Source organism: Accipiter gentilis, unplaced genomic scaffold, assembly GCF_929443795.1.
Source record: "Accipiter gentilis unplaced genomic scaffold, bAccGen1.1, whole genome shotgun sequence".
Lineage (NCBI taxonomy): Eukaryota > Metazoa > Chordata > Aves > Accipitriformes > Accipitridae > Astur > Astur gentilis.
In genome coordinates, this window is record NW_026060847.1 from 454,443 (window position 1) to 475,879 (window position 21,437).

A 21,437-nucleotide genomic window follows, 5' to 3' on the forward strand; every position below is an offset into this window, starting at 1 on the left:
CAGTATGCTCTGTGTGTGTCATGTCAAAGGATGGGGAAGGGGGTGGTGATGGTGGATGTAAATGTGTTGAATCCTGTAGGACCTGAGCAGGATGTAAACGGGAGGGAAGAAGGTGTGAAGATTGTACTGGGTCTGGCTGGGATGGCGTTAATTTTCTTGTCAGCAGCCCCTGTGGTGCCAAGCTTTGCCTTGGTGGTCAAAAGAGTGTTGACTGATAACACACTGACATTGTAACTACTGCTGAGCAGCGCTTGCACAGCATCAAGGACTTCTCTGTTCCTCACTCTGCCCCGACAGCGAGGAGGCTGGGGGTGGCAAGAGGCTGGGAAGGGACAAAGTCAGGACAGCTGACCCCAACGGACCAATGCGATGTTCCACACCATATAGTGTCATAGTCAGCAATAGAACTAGGGGAGTGCTAGGCGTTCTTCAAGGTAGAAGAAGTAATCCACTTATTAAACTGTCTTTATCTCAACCATTGAGATTTTTTTCTCACCTTTGTCCTTTCATTTTTCTCTGCCATCCCACCAGAGGGGAGTGAGCAAGTCACCGGGTGGGGCTGCCACATGGGGTCACCCCACCAGACGAGCACATAGAAAATAGGTTGCTATGGGCTTGTGAGGTCACTGGTGCCTGAGTAGATCATAGGCTGGGAGCTGGCAGGTGGCTTGTGTACGTGGTTGTGAGATTACTGATACCTGACTATCTGATAGGCCAAGAGGTGGGGCGTGGCTTGTGTCAGAGCTTGCAAGGTCGCTTGTGCCTTTGCATCTCACAGGCAAGCAGATAGCAAGTAGGTGGAGATGTGGTGGCCAGCTCACTGGTGCCTGAGTAGCTGATAGGCAAGAGGGAGTGTCATGGTGTAACCTCAGCCAGAAACTAAACACCACACAGCTGCTCACTCATTCACCCCCCCGCCCAGAGGCTGGGGGAGAAAATCGGGAAAAGAAGTAAAACTCGTGGGTTGAGATAAGAACAGTTTAATAGAACAGAAAAGAAGAAACTAATGATAATGATAACCCTAATAAAATGACAGCAGTAATGATAAAAGGATTGGAATATACAAAGAATTCACAGTGCAATTGCTCACCACCTGCCGATCGATGCCCAGTTAGTCCCTAAGCGGCGATCCCCCTGCCCCCGCTCCCCCCAGTTTATATACTAAATGTGACATCACATGGTATGGAATACCCTGTTGGCCAGTTTGGGTCAGCTGCGCTCGCTGTGTCCCCTCCCAACTTCTTGTGTCCCTCCAGCCTTCTTGCTGGCTGGGCATAAGAAGCTGAAAAATCCTTGACTTTAGACTAAACATTACTTAGCAACAGCTGAAAACATCAGCGTTATCAACATTCTTCTCATACTGAAATCAAAACATAGCACTGCGCCAGCTACTAGGAATGCAACTCTGTCCGATCTGAAACCAGCACAGGGAGAAACATGGCTTGGGTATGTACTTGTCACTCTGGGCTGAAGAGCTGATAGGCCAGGACCAGGTTCATGGCCCTTAGAGGTTCTTGTAAGGTCACCAGAGGCAGACTACAGCAACAGCAAGAACCTGGCAAATAGATGTACACGTATGTGTGAGGTCACTGGTGCCTGAGTAGCTGATAGAGCAGGAGGTGGCCCATGGCTTGTGTTTGTGCTCATGAGGTCACTCCTGCCTGAGCAGCTCATAGGCCTGGAGTAGGCCAATGGCACGTGTAGGTGCTTCTAATGTCACTGCTGCCTGAGTAACTGATAGGGCAGGAGCAGGCCCCTAGTTTGTGTTGGTGGTTTTGAGGTCATTGGTGTCTGAATAGCTGATAGGGCAGGAGCAGGCCCATGTCAGATGCAGACACTATGACATCACCTGTGGCTGAGTAGCAGATAGGCTAGGAGTATGCACGTGGCTGTGTATGGATGAACTTGTGATGTCAATCGTGCCTGGATAGCTGGTAGGCCAGGGGCTGGCACATAGCTTGGGTCGTTGCTTCTGGTGTCACCAAAATAATATTCAGACCACAACCAAACATGGCTTTTTGGAAGACCCATCGTTAGCAGAAGTCCATCCACCGCAACCACACATGTGGCACTGTAACTCAGGCACACGCAGTGGTGGCAGTAGGAAGGGTGTGAGGTCACCATCAATATAAATCATGAGCACAGAGCGGTGCCTGTGGGAGGATGGCAGTGTTCACGTCACCGATGGCACCCCATGGCTGCGGGGCTCGGTGCAGAGCGGCCGTGTGCTGTCACAAGGGCATCAGAGGGGACGGGATCCCCTCGGCCCCGTCTCTGCGAGGCCAAAGGAGCAGCCCCTGCAGCCCTGGCTGGAGCAGTCGGAGTAGGGGTGGCTCGGGGGCACCACAGGGATGTGCCTGGGCACGGCGCCAGGAGGAAACCACAGACTTCCTCCGGAGCGCGGGGAAAGCTGCGAGGCCACGTGGGCTGTGGTTTGTGCACCTGCAGGCTGCAGCTCCCGAGCCACCCGCGGGGAATAACGGCCCCTCGGTGACATGCCGAGAGTCAGGGATGTGTCTGAGCCTCTGGGCTGCATGTCTGCTGCTGGGCAGGGACATGTCCCAGCTCCGTGTCTGGCTTGTGCGAGGGACCCACCATGGGGCCCTCCAGGGAGGGACAAACGAGCCGGCACTCGTGGAATGGAGCTCTTCCCCTGGCCAAGGCCCTTTCCCAGCTGCTGCTCCCAGCAAAGCGGGGTCTGAAGCAGGGGCAGGGGCTGATTCCTCCCCTTCCTGACACAGCCCCCGGTGCAGTCTCAGCCCTGTGATTCCCATGGCACAGGGGTGGCTGGACATTCGCCTCTGGGGCTCTTGGATGTGCCCGGTGCAGGAGATGCTTAGTGCTCCTAGTCCACATGGCACGGTTCAGGGGGTGAAAAACCTGTTCCCACCCCACAACTGGCCCTGTCTTGTGTCTGCCCCCCACCACAGTGACGTGACACCTGTAGCGGAGCCACCTCTCATATATGGTCATGAATGGTGCTGGAGAAGTTCATTGGAGGGCTGGGCTGTGTCGGAGGGGAGATGGCTCCCGATAATGTCTAAAAAGGTGCTGCTGCTTCAATTGGCTCCTCCTGTAGCTGGGCTGGCATCTGCAGAGATATATAACCCTCCCATTGCTGTTGTCCCTGTGAGTTCCCGGGAGCTGTGACAGGGAGTGGGGTGCAGCAGTGGTGTGCTGGCAGGGCAGGAGGCTCAGGATGGGGACAGAGGGACTGGTGTTCCCGCAGGTGCTGTGGCTTCTCCTCTGGGTACAGCTGTGCAGGGGTAAGTGTCAACTCCCTTGTCCCACAGCCCAGGGCCAGCAGGTACCAGTGTGGTCATTGGGATTTTTCTGGGAATGGGGTTTCTTTGCAGGTGCTACTGAGATGAGGGGCAGAAGGTGCTCAGGTCCAGGGACCCTGGGCCTTTCCCTGTGCCCATCTGGGTCGGCAAGAATAGCTCTTTTTCCAAGGGTCCAGTGTTCAGGGCAGCCTGTGCCTGGCTGGATTCATAGACACCCTGTCCTGGGGTACCCCTTTGGGATGCCCTGTTCCCCAGCACTGTGCCTCTGGAGCTGGTGGTGGCCTAGCTGGTGATGGCGGCACCCAGAGATGCCCAGGGCACTGCCGAGCTCTAGGGTACCTCGGAGGGTTTGTGTGCTGCTCACTGCCCCCTTGGTCCAGGGGACCCCCTGACCCCATGAGAGCAGTTTGGACCCCACAGAGAGAAGGGGACTGGGGCATCTACAGTAGAGAGACATCCTTCCTGGGGAGCTTGGCCCAGTGTAGGGACTGGGCTGACACCAGGGGTGAGGAGGGGACATGGGTTGGGGGATCCTCAGAATCATCTCAGTGCTCCCTGGGAACGTGAAAAGCCCTGGGGGTGGGGGTGGGTTTGGATGGTGCTGGGGCAGGTGCAGTCTGGTGCTGGAAGCTGCAGGCCTGGGTACAAGGAGCTGTTGAGGGGGTGCCAGGCTGGGGAGTAGAGGGTGTCCAGTGCAGTGCTTGGCAGTGTGTGGGTGGGTGTGAGTGGGGGGCAGGTGGCTGTTGGGGTGGGAAGAGCTGCCTTGTGCAGTGGGATGGAGAGTGACACAGCTGGGCTGGAACTGGGCACCCACAGCCTTGTGCAGTCCATGGGGATAAAAAGGACCCCTGCACTGATCTGGGGAGAGCCTGGAGGAGAGAGGGAGAGATAGAGGGCTCCTACCCCAGTACCTGTGATTCGGCGCACGTAGGGGGTTCCCCCAGACCTGCAGTGCTGGGGTTTGGCACTCTCCTGACGCATCCCATGCTGGTGTTTGAAGGAGCTGCGGAGGTGAGGCTGGCGGATGGCGGCAGTCGCTGTGCTGGGAGAGTGGAGGTGAAACACAATGGCGAGTGGGGGACGGTGTGTGGTGACTACTGGAGCATGAACAATGCAGCAGTGGTTTGTAAGCAGCTGGGCTGTGGGTCTGCTGTTGGAGCTCCCGAGGATGGACACTTTGGGGCAGGATCTGGCCCTATTTGGATGGATGAGGTTGGCTGTAAAGGCACCGAGTCTGCCCTGTCTGACTGCAGACACAGTGGATGGGGTGAACATGACTGTGACCACAGTGAGGATGCTGGAGTGATCTGTTCAGGTAAGGGGACAGCCTGCTGCCTACCTCTGGGTCTGGGATGGGGGATGGGACCGTGGCTGTGTTCTCAGGGAGCAACAAGGGGACACCAGAGCAGGGCCCAGTGGTGCTGGTCTAACTGCCAGGCTGGGACTGTCATTGTTGATGTCCCCAGTCCTTGGGGAAGGCCCAGAGGGATCCTACCCCAGGGTGATCTGACCTCGCCAGAGTGCCTCAGTCACCCTCAGTCAGTGTCTTGGGCTGCAGATGAATCCTCCATCCTTCCCCGGGGTGTCCATTGGGCTTCACTGATCTCCACCCATTCTGCCAGTTTGCAGCCAAGAATGCTGAGGGTCCCTGTGCTGGAAACACGCAGGGGCACTTGCTCAGCACTCCACACACACCTTGGAGGAACGGCATGAGATGGCTGATCCTCCTTGGTCATTCCCCTTTGCAGACATGGTTACCTCACCTGAATCAAATGGGCTTTTCAGAGAGGATGAGTGCTGGGCCCTGGGGAATGGAGCAGGGTGGCCACAAAGCCCTTTGCTGCCTGTGCCCAAGGCTTGGCTGTGTGGACCAGCATTTGCGAGGGTTAGAGGCTTGGCAGATGCTCGACTCTGGCTGCTTCCTCCTGCATCACCACAGTCACAGGCTGGCACTGGGATATATCCCTGGGACTGTGACAGCCCTCTGGGGCACAGTCCCATGTAGGCAGCAGTGACCCACTGCCCAATCTCTCCTGCCTGCCCATGGTTCCCCACACCGCCCCATGACACAGGGTCTTTGGCAGCAGTTACTGACCCTCATCTGTGCCTGCTGTTCTCTGAGAGCTGGCATGGGTCCAGGGGGACTCTCCTGCCCCTCTGTCATGCCATCCATCTCGGTTGTGGACACCTCCAGGCAGAGCACTCTGTCCCTGGCTGAGGACATCCTCCCCGCCAAACAGACATCAGAGGGATCTTCACAGGCACCAGGCATGATAGCTGCTGCACCGTTTCTCTGCTCTGTGACATCTTCCACCTAAAATGAACCTTCCAACACCCCAGGAACACCCCTGGGATCAGAGGGTGCTTCTGGTTGCATCCGGGCGATGGTCCTGCCTGGCCCAAAGCTCTGCAGGGGCTAGGCAGGCTGCAGCAGTCATTATCATCTGGGCCAGTTCTCCTGGATCCAGACTGCTCACACTATGGCAGTGCTGGGGGGACCATGCCAGGCTGCTCAGGGGACCTTGTGTGCAGCAGTTTGTCTGAGCAGCACCTGTGGCTGTGAGTCTGTGACAGACACACACCCTCAAGTGCTCTGCTGGTGTAGAGATGGGGTGCGTGGGGGTCTGGATGTGCCTGTGTCACCAACACCCCCCCAACAACTTCCTCTGGAATGTGCGCTGGGCAGTTTGGTCATGGCTTGCTTGAGCATGATGCAGGACATGGGCATTTAACTGCCAGAGGGCTCTGGGAACTCCCAGTTGTTATGGGTTTTTTTCCAGGATTTGTCCGGCTGGTGGAAGGGAAGAGCCACTGCTCAGGACGTGTGGAGATCCATGACGGGGACCAGTGGAAAACTGTCTGTGATTCACATTTTAGTCCCAAAGATGCTGATGTTGTCTGCAGGGAGTTGCAGTGCGGCGTGGCCCTGCCTTTTGCTGGGCCAGCTCACTTTGGAGAAGGGGTCAGTCCCATCTGGGATGGAGAGCTGCAGTGTGTGGGGAATGAATCCCGCCTCATCTCCTGCCGCAGAGGGTCCTCCAGGGACCAGCCCTGCACCCATGCAAACAGCGCTGTTGTCACCTGCACACGTAAGGACTCAGGGAGGTGTTGACCACCAGGGCTGTGGCAGGGGTTGGGGAACAGAGCAAGGACCGTGCTGGGCCAGGTGTGAGGACAGGAGGGATGATGGGATTGTCTGCAGCATGAAAATAGTGCAGAAGGAGAAGAAAGGCATGCTGTCCCTCTGGCCTCCCTGCCAGCTACTGCGGGTATGTGAGCACCAATCCACCCTCTCTCCTCCTCCTCTGTCCCCACAATACACAGGGTTCAGCCTGGTGAACGGCAGCACAGCGTGTGCAGGGAGGGTAGAGGTCCAGGTGTCGGGGACCTGGGGGACCCTCTGTGCCTCCCACTGGGATCTCTCAGATGCCCACGTTCTCTGTCGTCAACTCAACTGTGGGTTTGCTGAGTCCATTCCTGGAGGAGAGCATTTTGGGAGAGGGACTGGCCCCGTCTGGAGAGACTCATTCCACTGTGACGGGACAGAAGCCCACCTGGGACAGTGCCCAGTGATCACCCTGGGAGCCTCACCATGCTCCCACGGGAACAACGCTGCTGTCGTTTGCTCAGGTGAGTGCTGGAAAAATGCTTCATTAACTCCATTTGCCATTCGTGTGTGACGTGGCCACCCAAAGCAGGGATCCCATGGCTGTGCAAGGCTGAATTTCTCCCTGGAGAAACCCTGGCTTCCCCAGGAGCCATCTGGAGGGCTTTGCCTGCTCAGAGTGACAGCTCTACTTTGTGAGAGCTGAGGGCTGAACGGAGGCAAGCATCTGCCCCCAGGGCAGTGGCTTAGGTCCCAGCACCACCACCAGGCCTGGGCTCCTCCATTCTCCTACTGTTGGACAAGCCCAGGACAGGGCTCCAGGGCTGTGCTCCACCTCTCTGGCTGCAGACAACTGCATCCCAACCCCAGACAGAGCTCTACAGAGCCTTATCCCACCACCCAGGCAGCAAGTGCCTGGGTGCCCCCAGCAGCAGCAGACCTGGGTGTGAGCTGCAGAGAGGATTTTGCCTTCACTTCTCATCAGCAAAAGTCTCAATCTTGTTGTGTATGATTGCAAAATCCCCCCTCACCCTGCTCCCTGAAGGGTGCTGTGGCATCTCTGCTCTCCCCAGGCTCAGCCAGCTTTGCATCCCTGCGGCTGGTGGGTGGAGGGAGCCGGTGCGACGGACGAGTGGAGATCTTCCAGAACGGGACATGGGGCAGAGTCCTGGACGACCAGTGGGACGTGCAGGAGGCCAGCGTGGTGTGCCGGCAGCTGCAGTGTGGAGAGGCAGGGACAGCCTACAACCCCCCAAAGCCTGAGCGAGGGACGGGTCCCGTGGGGCTGCGAGGGGTCCGGTGCACAGGGCACGAGGCCAACCTGTCTCTCTGCAACACCTCCCGGCCCGAGAGTGCACTGGCAGCAGGGGTTGCGGAGGACGTGGCAGTCATTTGCTGGGGTGAGTGGTGCTGCACGGGCCCCCCAGGTGATGGGGTGGGTGGGCAGCCGGCCCCTGACAGCAACCGAGGTTTCTGCCCACTGCAGGGAGCCGGAGGGTCCGGCTGGTGAACGGGTCTGGGCGCTGTGCTGGGAGAGTGGAGATCTACTACCAGGGCATCTGGGGAACTGTCTGTGATGATGGCTGGGACCTGTCTGATGCTGCCGTCATTTGCCACCAGCTGGACTGTGGAGGGGCAGTGAAGGCAGCCGGCTCCGCTCAGTTCGGGGAAGGCTCCGGGCAGATCTGGCTGGATGGCGTGAACTGCTCTGGGACCGAAGCTGCTCTCTGGGACTGCCCTGCCAGGCCCTGGGGGCAGCACGACTGCGGGCACAAAGAGGATGCGGGAGTCATCTGCTCAGGTCTGTGGTGGGAGCTGTAGTGGGAATCTAGTTCCTGGGGAGGCCAGGACACAAGGAGAGACAGGCATGGCCAAGGCTGTCCCTGGCTGCCTCTGAGCTCCAGCCCGAGCATGTCTTGTGGACACCCATGCACGGGTACCCTCAGTCCCACTGCGGGTCCCTGGAGAGCTCAGCCATCCCTGAGGGTTAGCAGGAAGGGCAGGGGTGTCTGTCCATCAGGGACTTCTCTCTGCACTTGGGTGCAAGGGGGATGTGCTGGCCCTGGCCCTACCCAGATAAGGGCCTGGGGGGTGCAGGGTGTCCTGGGTCCCACAGCCCCAGACCAGCCTGTTCCCCCTTGGTGCCTATCCTCCCAGAGTTCGTGGCCCTGAGGCTGGAGAACAGTGATGGCTGCTCCGGGCGCCTGCAGGTTTTCTACAACGGGACGTGGGGCAGCATTTGCTCCAACTCGATGACTCTCGACACGGTGTCTCTGGCATGCAAGGAGCTGGGCTGCGGGGATGGAGGAACTCTGGAAACACAGCTGCCTTACGGAAGGGTGTCTGGTCCTACGTGGCTGGATTACGTGCAATGTGGGGAAAAAACCAGCTCCTTCTGGCAGTGTCCCTCTGCTCCCTGGAACCCACGGTCATGTGAAGAGCTGCGAGAGGAGACCCACATCACCTGTACTGGTAACTCTGAACCACCTGGGCACCCCAGTGTCACCACAGCGCCTGTTGCCTGCTGGGTATGGCCAAATGTAGAGAAAGAGCTTGGAGGGGCTTTCCCTTTCCATGTCAGTCCCTTCTGCTGCTGGTGGCAGAAAAGCGATCACAGCCACACACATCCAGCAGCAGTTGCCACCCAGGTTGCCAGCAGCGCCTGGGGGAGGCAGAGGCATCTCCAGGTGAGGTCTCAGAAGAGACCAGACAGGGTTCAGAAGAACCTCCCCTCCATAGACATGTTCCTGCTGCTCTGTTAAACAGGGACTTTTGGGGGCTGAGCAGTCTGGGTCCCCCCACAGTCCTGTGCATGCCCCCTCAATGACCAGGGTTCAGTTGCTGCCGAGATCGAGATAGCAGAGGGAGGCACAAGCAGAGCTCAGTTCTCCTCTCTTCTGCACGATCTCCCAAACCAGACCTTTCACCACAGTGTTTCCTCTTCAGGGAGACGCCCAGAGATGCCCTCAATCCCTCTGGCCCCGTGCCCCAACTCCACGAGTTGCACAGGTAGGGAGCTGCTCCTCTGTGGATGCTTCTTGTCTGGCAGGGCTCTGCCTGCAGTCTCCGTGCCATGGGAGGTCTTTGCCTTCTCCAGACAGGGAGAAGATTCGTGCCGTGGGAGGTGAGGACAGGTGCTCGGGCAGAGTGGAGGTCTGGCACCGTGGCTCTTGGGGAACAGTATGTGACGACTCCTGGGACATGCGGGATGCCGAGGTGGCGTGCAGGCAGCTGGGCTGTGGCCCCGCGATGTCTGCCCTGCATGAGGCTGCGTTTGGGGAGGGGACGGGCCCCATCTGGCTGGAGCAGGTGGAGTGCCGTGGGACAGAGCCGTCTCTGCAGGACTGCTGGGCCCGGCCTGGGGATGGCGGTGCTTGCCGGCACAAGGAGGACGCTGCTGTAAACTGCTCAGGTGAGTGGCAGGGCTGGGACCCCTTGCTCAGGGGAAGGCCTTTTGCCCCGTTGGTCCTGGCATGGCCTGTAACCTCCCAAGAGCAAGAACATTTCTGCAGAGTGCAGGAGCCTGGTGCCAAGTGGGGAGCAGCCTCGGTGGAACTGGACGTCTTCTGGCCATTGCCTGTGGGGCCCTGCAGCCCCAGGGTTATCCCCTGGGCTGCCTGTGCCATCCTGCCTGCCACCCAGAGCAGAGGCACTGTTCCCTATCCCGCCCTCTCTTTCTAGCACTGCAGGAGAGGCAATTTGGGTGGGATGTGTCAGGGACATCCACAGACACACACACGGTGTGTTGGGGGAGAGGCTCCCCGCTGCCCTCACACCCACCCTCTCAGCCCAGCTCTTCTTTTCCTCCTCTGCAGCTACACCCAGGACAGCAGCACTCCCACCCCGAGCAGGTAACTTGCCTTGCCCCTGCAGCTGGGTATCCCCAGGGAAAGACTGTGACCTGCAGCAGGGTGGAAGGGGCTCCTTGCTGGGGTGTGAAACTCCCAGGAGAAGGCACTGGTCTGGTGGTGAGAAGGGTAGGGAACATTATAATTTACTCACCAGGGTAGAAGCTTCTCCATTGCTCATCCCTGGGGCTCTCCAATCCCTGCTGCCTTGTGTGATGGGGGTCAGGAATGGTGCTTTTCCCACCTCACCCAGGCCTGGTGCTGGCCTTTCCATATTCTTGCCCACACAGATTCCCCCCAGGGCCGTCTGAGTGGCAGAGGGAGAGTCTCAGTGCCCGTCATCATCTGCATCATCCTGGGGGCCCTTCTCTTCCTGCTCCTGGCCCTCCTGGCTGGGCAAGCTCTATGCACCAGGGCTGGGCGCAGAGGTTGGTCTTTCCACAGCGGTCCCAGGGGGAGATACCTCCTGGAAGGGCTGTGGGGTGTCAGTGAGGGGCATTGGCAAAGCTGGGGGGGTGAGACCGTGTGCTGCCACCTGTCCCATGCACCACCCCATTGAGTGCCTGGCCGTGGGGCACCAGCAGCAAGGGGTGGAGAGAGCCCAGAGGCGGGGGGAGGTAGCAATGGTGCAAGGAGAGAAATGCCAGAGCGGGGCTGGGGGAAATGTGAGCAGAAGGCAGATGGCCAAGGCAATGCTCTGGGTAGTGCTGGGGGGGGGACTCTGGGACAAGGGAGATGATGGGAGGAGTGCAGGGCAGAAGGGTCCATCCCCGTGGTGTCAGGCCCCCAGGCTGTCCCCTCTGCCCAGCCCTGCCCACCCCTGGCTACTCTAGACCCATTGGGCAGATAGGGGAAAGCTCCAGGTGGAGGAAACATGGGAGCTGCTCCAGGGTCAGCCAAGGGGTACATGACCCTGGGGCCAGAGGGGCATGAGTGCTGTCTCTGATGGGATGATGCGAGGGTGACGCTGCCCCAGATAATCTCCACAGTGATGTTGCCCTCACTGGGGATGTGGTGGCTGTGCCTGCACAGTGCAGTGGGGCTGTGCCATTGGGCCAGTCCTGGGCTGGCCCAAGAAACAGGTTTGGGGCAGCACAGTGTGATCCCATTGCCCCTCTGCCTGTCCCTCTGCCAGCCCTACCTCTGTCCCCAGGCTCCAGGAGTGCTCAGGAGCCCTTCCCTGAGGCTGTGTACGAGGAGATCGGTTACAGCCCAGTGTGGGAGAAGCAGGCGAGGTTTGGTCGCTCAGGTGGGTGTGGGTCCTCCCTGGAGGAACATCTGCAGGACCCTTTCCCCTGGCCCCAACCCCGGGCTGATTCCCTGAAGCCCCCCAGCCCATGGTCCTTGTGACACTGGGGCCACGTGGTCTGTGGGGAGACCATCCAGGTCCTGGGCCTGGAAGGGGAGCTTTCTGCCAAACAAACAGCTTTGCCTGTCCCAGCAGGACAGCCCCTCTCTTCCTGCCCCTGCACCCCAAGTGACACCCACGGAGTGAGGGAAGGGGCTGTCCTAGGGCAGCTCTGGGAGCACCTTTGAGACAGGGTTTGCCCCAGGGAGGCAGGGGGATTTCCCAGCCCTCCTCCCCATGCAGCCCCAGCTCTGTGGGTCCCCCTTCCCCAGCAGCTCTGACCACGAGGCAGGTCAGTGGGGCTCACTTCCTAACAGCCACTGTGCATCTCTGCAGGCTCCTATTCAGAGGAGTCCCTGACCCAGCTGCAGCCCTACCCTGGGGTCAGTGAGGAGGAGGATGGTCTGGGCTCAGCACCAGGTAACAGAGGCAAGAAGGAGTTGATCTCCCTGAAGACATGTGATGGGCAGAGGTGTCACTCTGTGTCACCGCTGGAGATGGGGAGGACATGGGGGTCTCCTGTGGTGCTGCCAATACCCGTGTCTCAGCCCTGTGTCCCTGCGCATCTTCGCTCTGCTCTGCAGGACGTATCTTCTCACTGTCACCAGCTCCCCTCTCTCTTCAGATGTTCTTGTCCCACCTGGAGGTGACCCAGCAGATGGTTATGATGATGCCAGGAAGGTTTCTGATCCCGTGGAGGATGTTGCCCCTGGTCAGGGAGAGAGGGAAATGGCCGGGCATCCAGAGGAGGGAGCAGAGCCCAGGGTTGCACCCGGAGGTGAGAGGGAAGTTTAGCACTGCTGGTTCCTGGGGTGCGACCCCTGGGGCCACCCAAGTCACTGCTGTCCTGAGACCCCTGGTTCCTGGGAAGGGGGAACCTGTCCCAGGAGTTTTCCTTGGAGGGACTAGGGGTAGGAGAAGGAGCTGAATGTGGTGAGGAGCAGGGAGGAAGATGCTGTACAGACCCCATGGGCTGAACTACATTGTCCTGCCTTGCTGCTTGCAGGGGCCAGCCTGCGCTCCTGGAGAAGTGCTGGGGTCCCTGGAGCTGAAGAAGACACGTGGCCCCTGTCCTTTGGGAGCATGGGCTATGATGATGCTGAAGAGGTATCTCTGGCACACCCCCCTGAGGACACAACGGCTGTGACATCGGAGCTCTGTGCACAACAGTCCCAGAGCCCCAGGCCATGAGACCCCATCCCTGCCGTGCAGCTGCATGCAACCAGAAGGGAGGTCTGTGGAGCTGGGAGAGCTATGAGCACCAGGGAACCATGTCCCTTGGCCCATGGGCAGTAGAAACTGCCTGGAATTTCCTCTATGTTTATTCCCTTTTTATGCTATGTATCATCTTCGTTGTTACTAAAAGTCTCCAGGGGCTTTGACCCAGATCTGGTGCTTGCCTGGCCAAGTGTGAGGGCATCTTCCTGAGGCTGATGAGGAGGAGCAGAGAACAAAGTCATGGAGGTGGGGAAATGGGCATGTCTCAGGGACAGCAGGCTTGGGGTCAGGTTATGGAGCAGCAAGAGCCCATGGTCCCTGGGGAATAACCCTGCTGACAGAGACATTTCCATCCTACTGGCCACAGGCAGTTTCTAGTCAAAATGGCTCTCTGAAAGGTCCTGTGATGCACCACAGTGGGAGCACCCATTTTATGAGTGTAGGGTTTCCCAGCTGCTCTTTGCCTCAGGCAGGGCCTGGGCCATGCTGGTGCCACAGTACAGAGGCCATGACAGAGCTGCCATGTCAGGGTGAGTCCTGGGCTGTGGCCCCACAGAAGTGAGCCCTGAGGTGGCCGCAGTGCCCTGAACACCCCAGCCAGCCCCAGGGGGGGAAATGGCCCATGGATTACCTCCCACCATGGATAAGAGGCAGCTCTGCTCCCCACTGCCCCAGCAGAGGGTGCAGAGCTTCTTTCTGGGACACACGGGGCTGGGATTCCCTTTCCTAATTATCTGCCAGGACCCCAGTCTGCATGGGCTGCTCCTGCTGCCTTGGGCCCTTGTAGACCCTGAGCACTCTTTTCAAGGCACTGAGCTGCCTCCTTCCTGAGAAGAGGCTTCAAAGCCCCACGGCTGCCTGGGACCCCTCCTCCTGCTCTTCTCCAGCTCCCACCCCCGCTCTTCTTCTGCCTCTCCATGGATGTCAGTTTGGATTTGTGTCAGGGCGGTACTTGTGTGCAGGTACAAAAGGAATGGGAACAGAGGGGATGGGGGCACCTTTCCCCCAGCACTGTTGGAGGGCCAGGGGGATGGAGAAGAGATCCCCAGGAGATGTGTGCTGCAGCCAGAAGCCATGGTACAGTCCCTGGCCTGGAGAAGGGCTCATCTGGGAGGATGCTCACGTGGGCACATTTCCATGGCAGAGGAGATTTTGTGTCCTTCCCCTAAAAGAGGCACTGCTGGGAGCTGAGCCAGGGTTCCTTTTCCTTGGCTGTGGCTTTCAGCTGCCCCAGTGCCTATGGGCAGAGAAACCTCTTGTGCAGGATCCAGGCGGGGAGAAGGGTTTGACACCTGGGCAGGACCTGGTGCCCAAACTGCTCTCCCTGGTTGTCCTGGTGGGTCTCCACACCCCTCTGGCACTTCCCCAAAAGGCTCCTCTGCTGTGGGCTGGAAGGTGCCTTGGCTCTCTGTGGCAGGGTTCCCTGTGGGGAGTTGCTGGAGCTCAGTACTGCTGCAAGCAGCAGGATCTGGCCTTAGAGGAGAAGAGGGGAGGAGGTGGCTGTCACCAACATCCTCCCCACTTCACCATTGCCCCATTCCCTGCTGGAAGCTCCTCCACCCCGGGGTGATCCTCGGGGATCTGGGAGAAGCCCAGGCACACACGTCCCTCTGCCCGATACCCCAGAGCCTTCCTACTGGCAGACCCAATGGGAGAGCAGCATTCCCAAGGTGAGACCCCCATGGTGATGGGTGACATACATGGGCACTGCAAACACAGCCTCCATCCCCTGGAAAACTCCCATGGGGGCAAGCTCCAGCCCTGCATCTCAGAGAAGGAAGGTATAAAAGTGAAGTAAAGAAGGGGGGAGTGTTATCTTCCGAACACAGGATGGTGGAGGCTATGGGCTATATGGACACTGACGTGCAGACTCAAGGTGCTCCAAGTGGGGAACCCAGCACCTGTCCTGTGCCACCTCACTGCCAGCTCTGCCCTCCCACAGGTGTAATACTTCTCCCTTACCCTGGTACTTGGCAGGTATTTTCCTCTTCCTGCTTGGGGAGATGAGCCACAGGCCTGTGTGTGCTTGAGGGGGCAGCACACCTGAGCTGGAAGAGCCTTTTTCATGGCATTTGGGGACCTGAACTGTCAGGCCCTGCAGGCTGGGTCCATTCTCTGCAGCAAAGCAAGATTGTCTCTGTACCCCAGATCTGTGGTTGTTCCTGCAGCTCCCGAGGACCTGCCTGAGGGGGGTCAGAGTGATACCCCATATCTCAGCACTGCAGCCCCCATGCTGGGCAGAGCTTGGCTGTTTCAAGCCCATAGGAGAGCAGCCTTATTTCTCTGAGTTTCGGCTCACCAGGGTGCTGGGCACCCTGCAGTGAAAGTCCATGTCTCATGCCCCATTTTGGTTGTGGGTGTTATTGCCAAGGGAGGAGCTGAGGCACCATCTCCTGGCCCTCCCTGCCTGTGCATGGCTGTGGACAGCCTGTGACTCCCTGATCCTACCAGCACAGTAGTTACGGACTAGTGACAGAGTCACCAAACACCCCAGGAACAAGAGGTCTGCACCGGTCCCACCTCTGCAGGGTTGTTCCTGACCTCAGCAGATCCAAGTTCCCTGAGCTGAGGCTCTTCTCAAGCCAGTGGCAATGGTGGAAGGATGGTGGAAGGAAAACTCCAGCTGGGAGTCCCACAGCCCTGCCCATGCTCGTCCAGCCCTGACAGCCTTACCTGCTGGCACAGAGTGCTTCCCATGTGGTATGGGATCTCCACCTAGAGTGGAGACAGGACAATCCCAGAGCCTTTGCCCTGGAAAGCCAGCAGGGCAGTGTTGCTCTGGTCCCAAAGGACACCTGGGCTGGACCAGCACCCTCACACCACATCTCCCAGTGCAGCCAGAAGGGATTCCGTAGTGTGCTGCTGCTGTCTATACCCTCCCTGAGGTCTCCTTGCAGGCACACTCTGCTGCCAAGCATTTCCCCTGGCTGGTTTGTGGGTCTAGGATTCAGGGCAGTGACCTGGTCTCGGGTCCAGCACAGCTGCCTGCTTCTCCTCCAAGAAAGGGCTCAGAAGAGGCAGCACACACAGGCATCCCACAGCCCTGCCCACCTCACAGCCAAGCCCTGGGTGGACAGGTCAGGCCCAAAGGGCCTGGGGAGGAGCAGTGCCCGAGCTCCAGCCCACAGCTGCCTGAGGCTGGGCAGTCAGGGCAAAAGCACCACCCCTGGAGATGCCAGGGACTGAACCCAGGACCTCCCACATGCAAAGCGGGTGCTCTTCCACTGAGCTCCATCCCCTTAATGCCTGCCAGCAGGAGAGATGCTCTTCTCCTGTGATGTGTCTATGACAAGGGAAGCAGTCTGTGCACCATCGAGAATGGCAAAGAGGAGAGAGACAGGGTCTTTGCAGAGACCCCTCAAAGGAGAGATGCCATCTGCTGTGGTGCAGGCAAGGAGGGTCGGCTAGAGACCACCCCAATGAAGCACAGAATGGGGAGTCCTGTCCAGGGGAAGGCTGGGGGCTTGCAGTGCAAGAGGAAGGTTCATTCTAACCTGCAGATCTGCAGCTACAGTTCAGGGGCAGTGCTCTGCCAAGAGGTGAAGGAACAAGGAGGGCCAGGGCAGGTTGGAAGAAGTCAGTGTCTGCAAAAATCTACAGGAGCAAATCAGTGCTGAAGCCCGGGGTTGAACCAGGGACCTTTAGATCTTCAGTCTAACGCTCTCCCAGCTGAGCTACCTCAGCCCTGCCCCAGCAGCCCTTGTCCCAGTTCCAGCCCTGCCAGGCCACAGGCTGACATACTCATGAAGAGAGCTCCTTGGGGACATTCCCAGGCAAAATCTGTGCCCAGTGCCAGGCAGAGGAGACCTGGCCTCTAACTGCCTCCATGGCCAGGTAGACTCCAGGTGTGGGGTGGGTGCCAGCTTACAGTGGGAGTGCCAAGATATGTGTCGGGCCTCGGTTACAAAGGTGAGTGGTGAAGGCAAGTGGGCAGGCCAGGCATACGCAGTGTCCAAAGCTGGAGGTGGAAGAAGGGTGGGGTTGGTGGAAGACCTCTGTCATAGGGGAGAGAGGGCCCAGGGGAGGCAGAGCTTTTGCTGGTGCCATAGGCTTTTGCTTCCTTCTGCATGAGCAAGAGTGTTCTGTTCAATGTTTGGAGACCATATTTAGGGGGAGACAAGGCTTGAAAACCTTCAAGGAGTGGGACTGCACAACCTCTCAGTGCAACCTCTTCCAGTGCATAAGTGACCTTATGGTTATGACCTCATGGACCTCATCTCCTGCCTGAACGTTCTTTCAACTTTCGTCCCTTGCCTTACATTTTCCCACCATGCACCATGATGAAGACCCTGGCTCCCTTTTCTTAACTGCCTGATAGGTACTGAAATGCTTCTGTGAGGTTTCCCGAGGCCTTCTCATCTCCATACTGCACAGTGTTCCCTCAGCCTTTCCTCAGGTGGAAAGTTCTCCAGCCCCGTGCACACCCCCCCACACCTGACTGTGTTGGTGCCCCTTCACTGAACTTGCTCCAGTTGATGCATGTCTTTCCTGTGCTGGGGGCACTTGTTCCCATGGACACAGCTGCATGGGAGGACCCACAATACCAATGTGTGACTCTGCAGCTGAAACTCCCACCCCCAAATAAACAGACAGCACAGATGAAGAGATTCAAGAAAAATCCCACCTCTTGTGGCTCTGTGGTGTGCATGGGAGGGAGCTGACTCTCCTTCAAATGCCATGAATACAAATGCAGGATGAAACGCCACCATTGACCCATGGATCCCTTCCCTCAGTCCATGGACCCCCTCCGTCAGCAGGTGCAAAGGAGATCCCTGCCCTTCACTCTCTGAGTATCCTGTCTAAAAAAATAACACAAAAAAAGTGGTACATTAACAGTAACTCTGAGAGAAGGATTATATTTCTGGAACGAAAAAAAAGTCGCATGTAGATGTAACATTGTGTCTGAGCAGAAAGTTTTATTTCAGGAAAGAACTGGCTCTCGCTAGATGAGGGAATAAACACCAGTGATTGCCTTAGCCTGTTTCCCAGCAGGTTCCCCTGGAGCCCCAGGGACACCTGGAGGCAGCCCAGAGGGGGCAGAGAAAGGGCTGCCTTGGGCTGGTCCTCTGCTGCTGAGCTGGGCTGGGCTCCTGGGCTGGAGGGAGCTCATGGCAAGCAGGCAGCACTGCCGAGAGACAGCTCTGCCCAGGAGCAGCTCCTCTGCAAAGCGCCTGCAGGCACCGAGGGGAGAGGAGTGAGGCAGAGAGAGATGTTAAAGGCAGTCTGGGGTGGGAGGGGAGAGGAGAGCTGACCTGGAGAAAAATCTTCACAGCCCTTGACAGGGTAAGTCTCTGGCTGCAGGGCAATGTAACTGTGGTTCCTGGAATGACCTCCTAAAGCTGGCACATCCCACAGCCTAAGGGATCTGTCAGAGGGACTCACAGTTTTTGCAGTGCAGAGAAAAAGGCCATGCTTTGGAGCACAGCTTCCCTGCTGCACCCTCAGAGGGACAGGGCATGTCAGCTGCCTTCAGCTGGGGATGGCTGCAGAGTGTGAAGGTGGGTGTGCAGCCAGGGGTGCCCAGGGCTGTCCCTCTGAGCAGGGTCCCTGCACCCCAAAGGGGGGCTGTGTGCTGGGGCAGGGACTCTGCCATCGGTCAGGGTAAGTACTCAGCCTGCCTGGGGAACTCCAACAGCAGAGTGGGGAGAAGCTGTGGGTGGAAGAAGCAGTGCCCAGCAGGGCAGGGTCCTTCTGCTGACGAGAGGGTGCTGTGTGGGTCAGGGCAACTCACAGCTCCAGATCACCCCCAGGATGTTTCTGAGAGCACTTTTCAAGAGGAAGGACAAAGCAGGGTGTACTCTAAAGTAAAGGAAATTTTCTGTGGTGGGTTGACCCTGGCTGGATGCCAGGTGCCCACCAAAGCCGCTCTATCACTCCCCCTCCTCAGCTGGATGGGGGAGAGAAAAATATAACGAAAGGCTCGTGGGTCAAGATAAGGGCAGTTTAATAAAATGATAGCAAAGGTTGCGCACGAAAGCAAAGAAAAAACAAATGATGTTACTCTCTACTTCCCATCAGCAGGCGATGTCTGGCCACTTCCTGGGAAGCAGGGCTCCTGTACGCGTAGTGCTTGCTCCGGAAGACAAAAATGCCCCCCACTTCCATCTCCCTTCACTTAGCTTTTATATCTGAGCTGACGTCATATGGTATGGAATATCTGTTTAGTTAGTTTAGGTCAGCTGTCCTGGTTATGTCCCGTCCCAAGATCTTGCCCTGCCCCAGCCTGCCATTGAGGGGAGGGCAAAAATGTTGGAGAGACAGCCTTGATGCTGTGCCAGCACTGCTCAGCAGTAGCCAAAACACTGGTGTGTTATCAACACCTTTCTAGCTACAGAGCTGTAGAGCACAGTGCTATGAGGGCTGCTATAGGGAGTACTAACTCCATCTCAGCCAGACCCAATACAATCTCCACCCCTTATTCCATACCATTTGCGTCCTGCTCAGGTCCCACATAATTTAATACAGATATCTTCTAACCATACTATTGTATTTAATTCTCATTACTGAAATCCTTTCTTACCAACACTTACAACTGAAACTACATACTTAAACAACTTTTATACCCAACGTACAGATTTATACATTCTTATTAATTACTATCCCTTGTCCTTTAAGAGATAGATATTACAGGGGCTTCTTCCACTCCTTCAGATGTTCACACACAGGTTATGACTTGGGCCCCATCCGTCTAGATGAGTGGTCAGGACAGGAGAAGCAGTACGTTCAATCGTTGGGCACCAACGTCGGCTTGGTTTGGGTCACCGATGCACTTGTCTGGTTCCTTGCGAATTTCACTCCTCTGCAGTTCAGGTCATTCCTGCTACATTACTTCCTGCAACATACAACTCACATCACAGATTATTTTTCCCCCAAGGTTAAATGTCCTTGAGGCACACACTGGGTCTCCCCATCCTTCCGCATTACCCACCAAGTACACCCAGGTCCCTGAGCAAAGACAATCCCACGAATGGGTTTGCCTTTTCCCATGGGAGGTGCAATCCACACTGCCTTCCCCAGCCACTTCCCCATGTGCACCACGGGGACCTTATCTCCTCCCACAGTATGTAGGGGTTTTGTTTGGGCAGGACCAGGACGGTTAGCAGATCCTCTAGAGTTAACTAGCCAAGTGGCTTCTGCTAAATTTGCATCCCAATGCTTCCATGTCCCATTGCCTAGCGCTCTCAACATACTCTTCAACAGTCCATTATATCTCTCAATTTTTTCCAGATGCCTGCGGGTGATAGGGTATGTGGTATACCCACTCAATGCCATGTTTCTTTGCCCAGGAGCTTATAAGGTTATTTCGGAAATGAGTCCCACTGTCTGATTCAATTCTTTCTGGGGTACCGTGTCGCCATAAAATTTGCCTTTCGAGGCCTAAGATGGTGTTTCGGGCAGTGGCATGGTTTACAGGATATGTTTCTAGCCAACCAGTAGTTGCTTCCACCATGGTGAGTACGTAGCACTTGCCTTGGCGTGTTCGTGGCAGTGGTCCAATGTAGTCAATTTGCCAGGCCTCGCCATATTGAAAACCCAACCACCGCCCTCTGTTCCAGGGAGACTTTACTCTGGTGGCCCTTTTGATTGCAGCACATGTTTCACATTCATGAGTGACCTGTGTGATGGCCTCCATGGTCAGGTCCACCCCTCGATCACAAGGCCACCTATACGTTGCATCTCTCCCTAGATGTCCCGATGTCTCATGGGCCCATCGAGCTACAAATAGCTCACCCTTACGCTCCCAGTCCAGGTCCACCTGAGCTATATCTATTTTGGCAGCCTTGTCTACCTGTTCATTATTTCGATGTTCTTCAGTGGCACGGCTTTTGGGCACGTGAGCATCTACATGACGTACCTTTAGAGTCATGTGTTCTACATGGGCAGCAATGTCCTGCCACAATGCTGCTGCCCAGATGGGTTTACCCTTGCGTTGCCAATTGGTCTTCTTCCACTGCTGTAGCCACCCCCATAGGGCATTAGCCACCATCCAGGAGTCGGTATAGAGGTAGAGTACCGGCCACTTTTCTTGTTCAGCAATGTCTAGAGCCAGTTGGATGGCTTTCACTTCTGCAAACTGACTTGACTCGCCTTCTCCTTCAGGGGCATCAACGACTTGTCGTGTGGGACTCCACACAGCAGCTTTCCACTTCCGATGGTTCCCTACCACACGACAGGATCCATCAGTAAACAAAGCATAACACCTTTCATCTTCTGATAACTCATTATATGGTGGTGCCTCTTGGGCACGAGTCACCTCCTCAGGTGATGCTCCAAAATCTCTGCCTTCTGGCCATTCCATGATCTCTTCCAGAATTCCTGGGTGGTTAGATTTCCCCAGTCGAGCCCGTTGCGTGATCAATGCTATCCACTTACTCCATGTAGCGCTGGTTGCATGATGTGTAGAGGGGATGTTTCCTTTGAACATCCAGTGTAGCACGGGCAATCGTGGTGCCAAGAGGAGATATGTTTCTGTACCAACAACTTCTGAAGCGGCTCGAACCCCCTCATATGCTGCTAAGATCTCTTTTTCAGTCGGGGTATAGTGAGCTTCTGATCCTCGGTACCCCCGACTCCAAAACCCTAATGGTCGACCTCGGGTTTCTCCTGGTGTTTTCTGCCACAGGCTCCAGGTG

At 57.1% G+C, this 21,437-nt stretch overlaps 1 protein-coding gene and 1 non-coding gene across 2 annotated transcripts in view; one reads left to right on the top strand and one right to left on the bottom strand.

Moving 5' to 3' along the window:
* The window catches only part of LOC126036932 (scavenger receptor cysteine-rich type 1 protein M130-like), a 189,847-nt gene extending 177,070 nt beyond the window's left edge, over positions 1–12,777 (top strand). Inside the window, exons 9-22 of the mRNA XM_049797165.1 lie at positions 4,285–4,599; positions 6,065–6,373; positions 6,609–6,918; positions 7,474–7,790; positions 7,877–8,191; positions 8,548–8,862; positions 9,337–9,399; positions 9,488–9,806; positions 10,216–10,241; positions 10,529–10,666; positions 11,392–11,487; positions 11,923–11,988; positions 12,212–12,298; positions 12,593–12,777. Coding sequence (XP_049653122.1) covers positions 4,285–4,599; positions 6,065–6,373; positions 6,609–6,918; positions 7,474–7,790; positions 7,877–8,191; positions 8,548–8,862; positions 9,337–9,399; positions 9,488–9,806; positions 10,216–10,241; positions 10,529–10,666; positions 11,392–11,487; positions 11,923–11,988; positions 12,212–12,298; positions 12,593–12,777 — 2,861 coding nt within the window. The remainder of the gene's footprint in view (positions 1–4,284; positions 4,600–6,064; positions 6,374–6,608; positions 6,919–7,473; positions 7,791–7,876; positions 8,192–8,547; positions 8,863–9,336; positions 9,400–9,487; positions 9,807–10,215; positions 10,242–10,528; positions 10,667–11,391; positions 11,488–11,922; positions 11,989–12,211; positions 12,299–12,592) is intronic.
* A 3,638-nt stretch (positions 12,778–16,415) lies between these two features.
* Positions 16,416–16,488, bottom strand: TRNAF-GAA (transfer RNA phenylalanine (anticodon GAA)). The gene has a single exon. It is a non-coding gene; the product is annotated as a tRNA-Phe (tRNA).
* Positions 16,489–21,437: the final 4,949 nt, after the last annotated feature.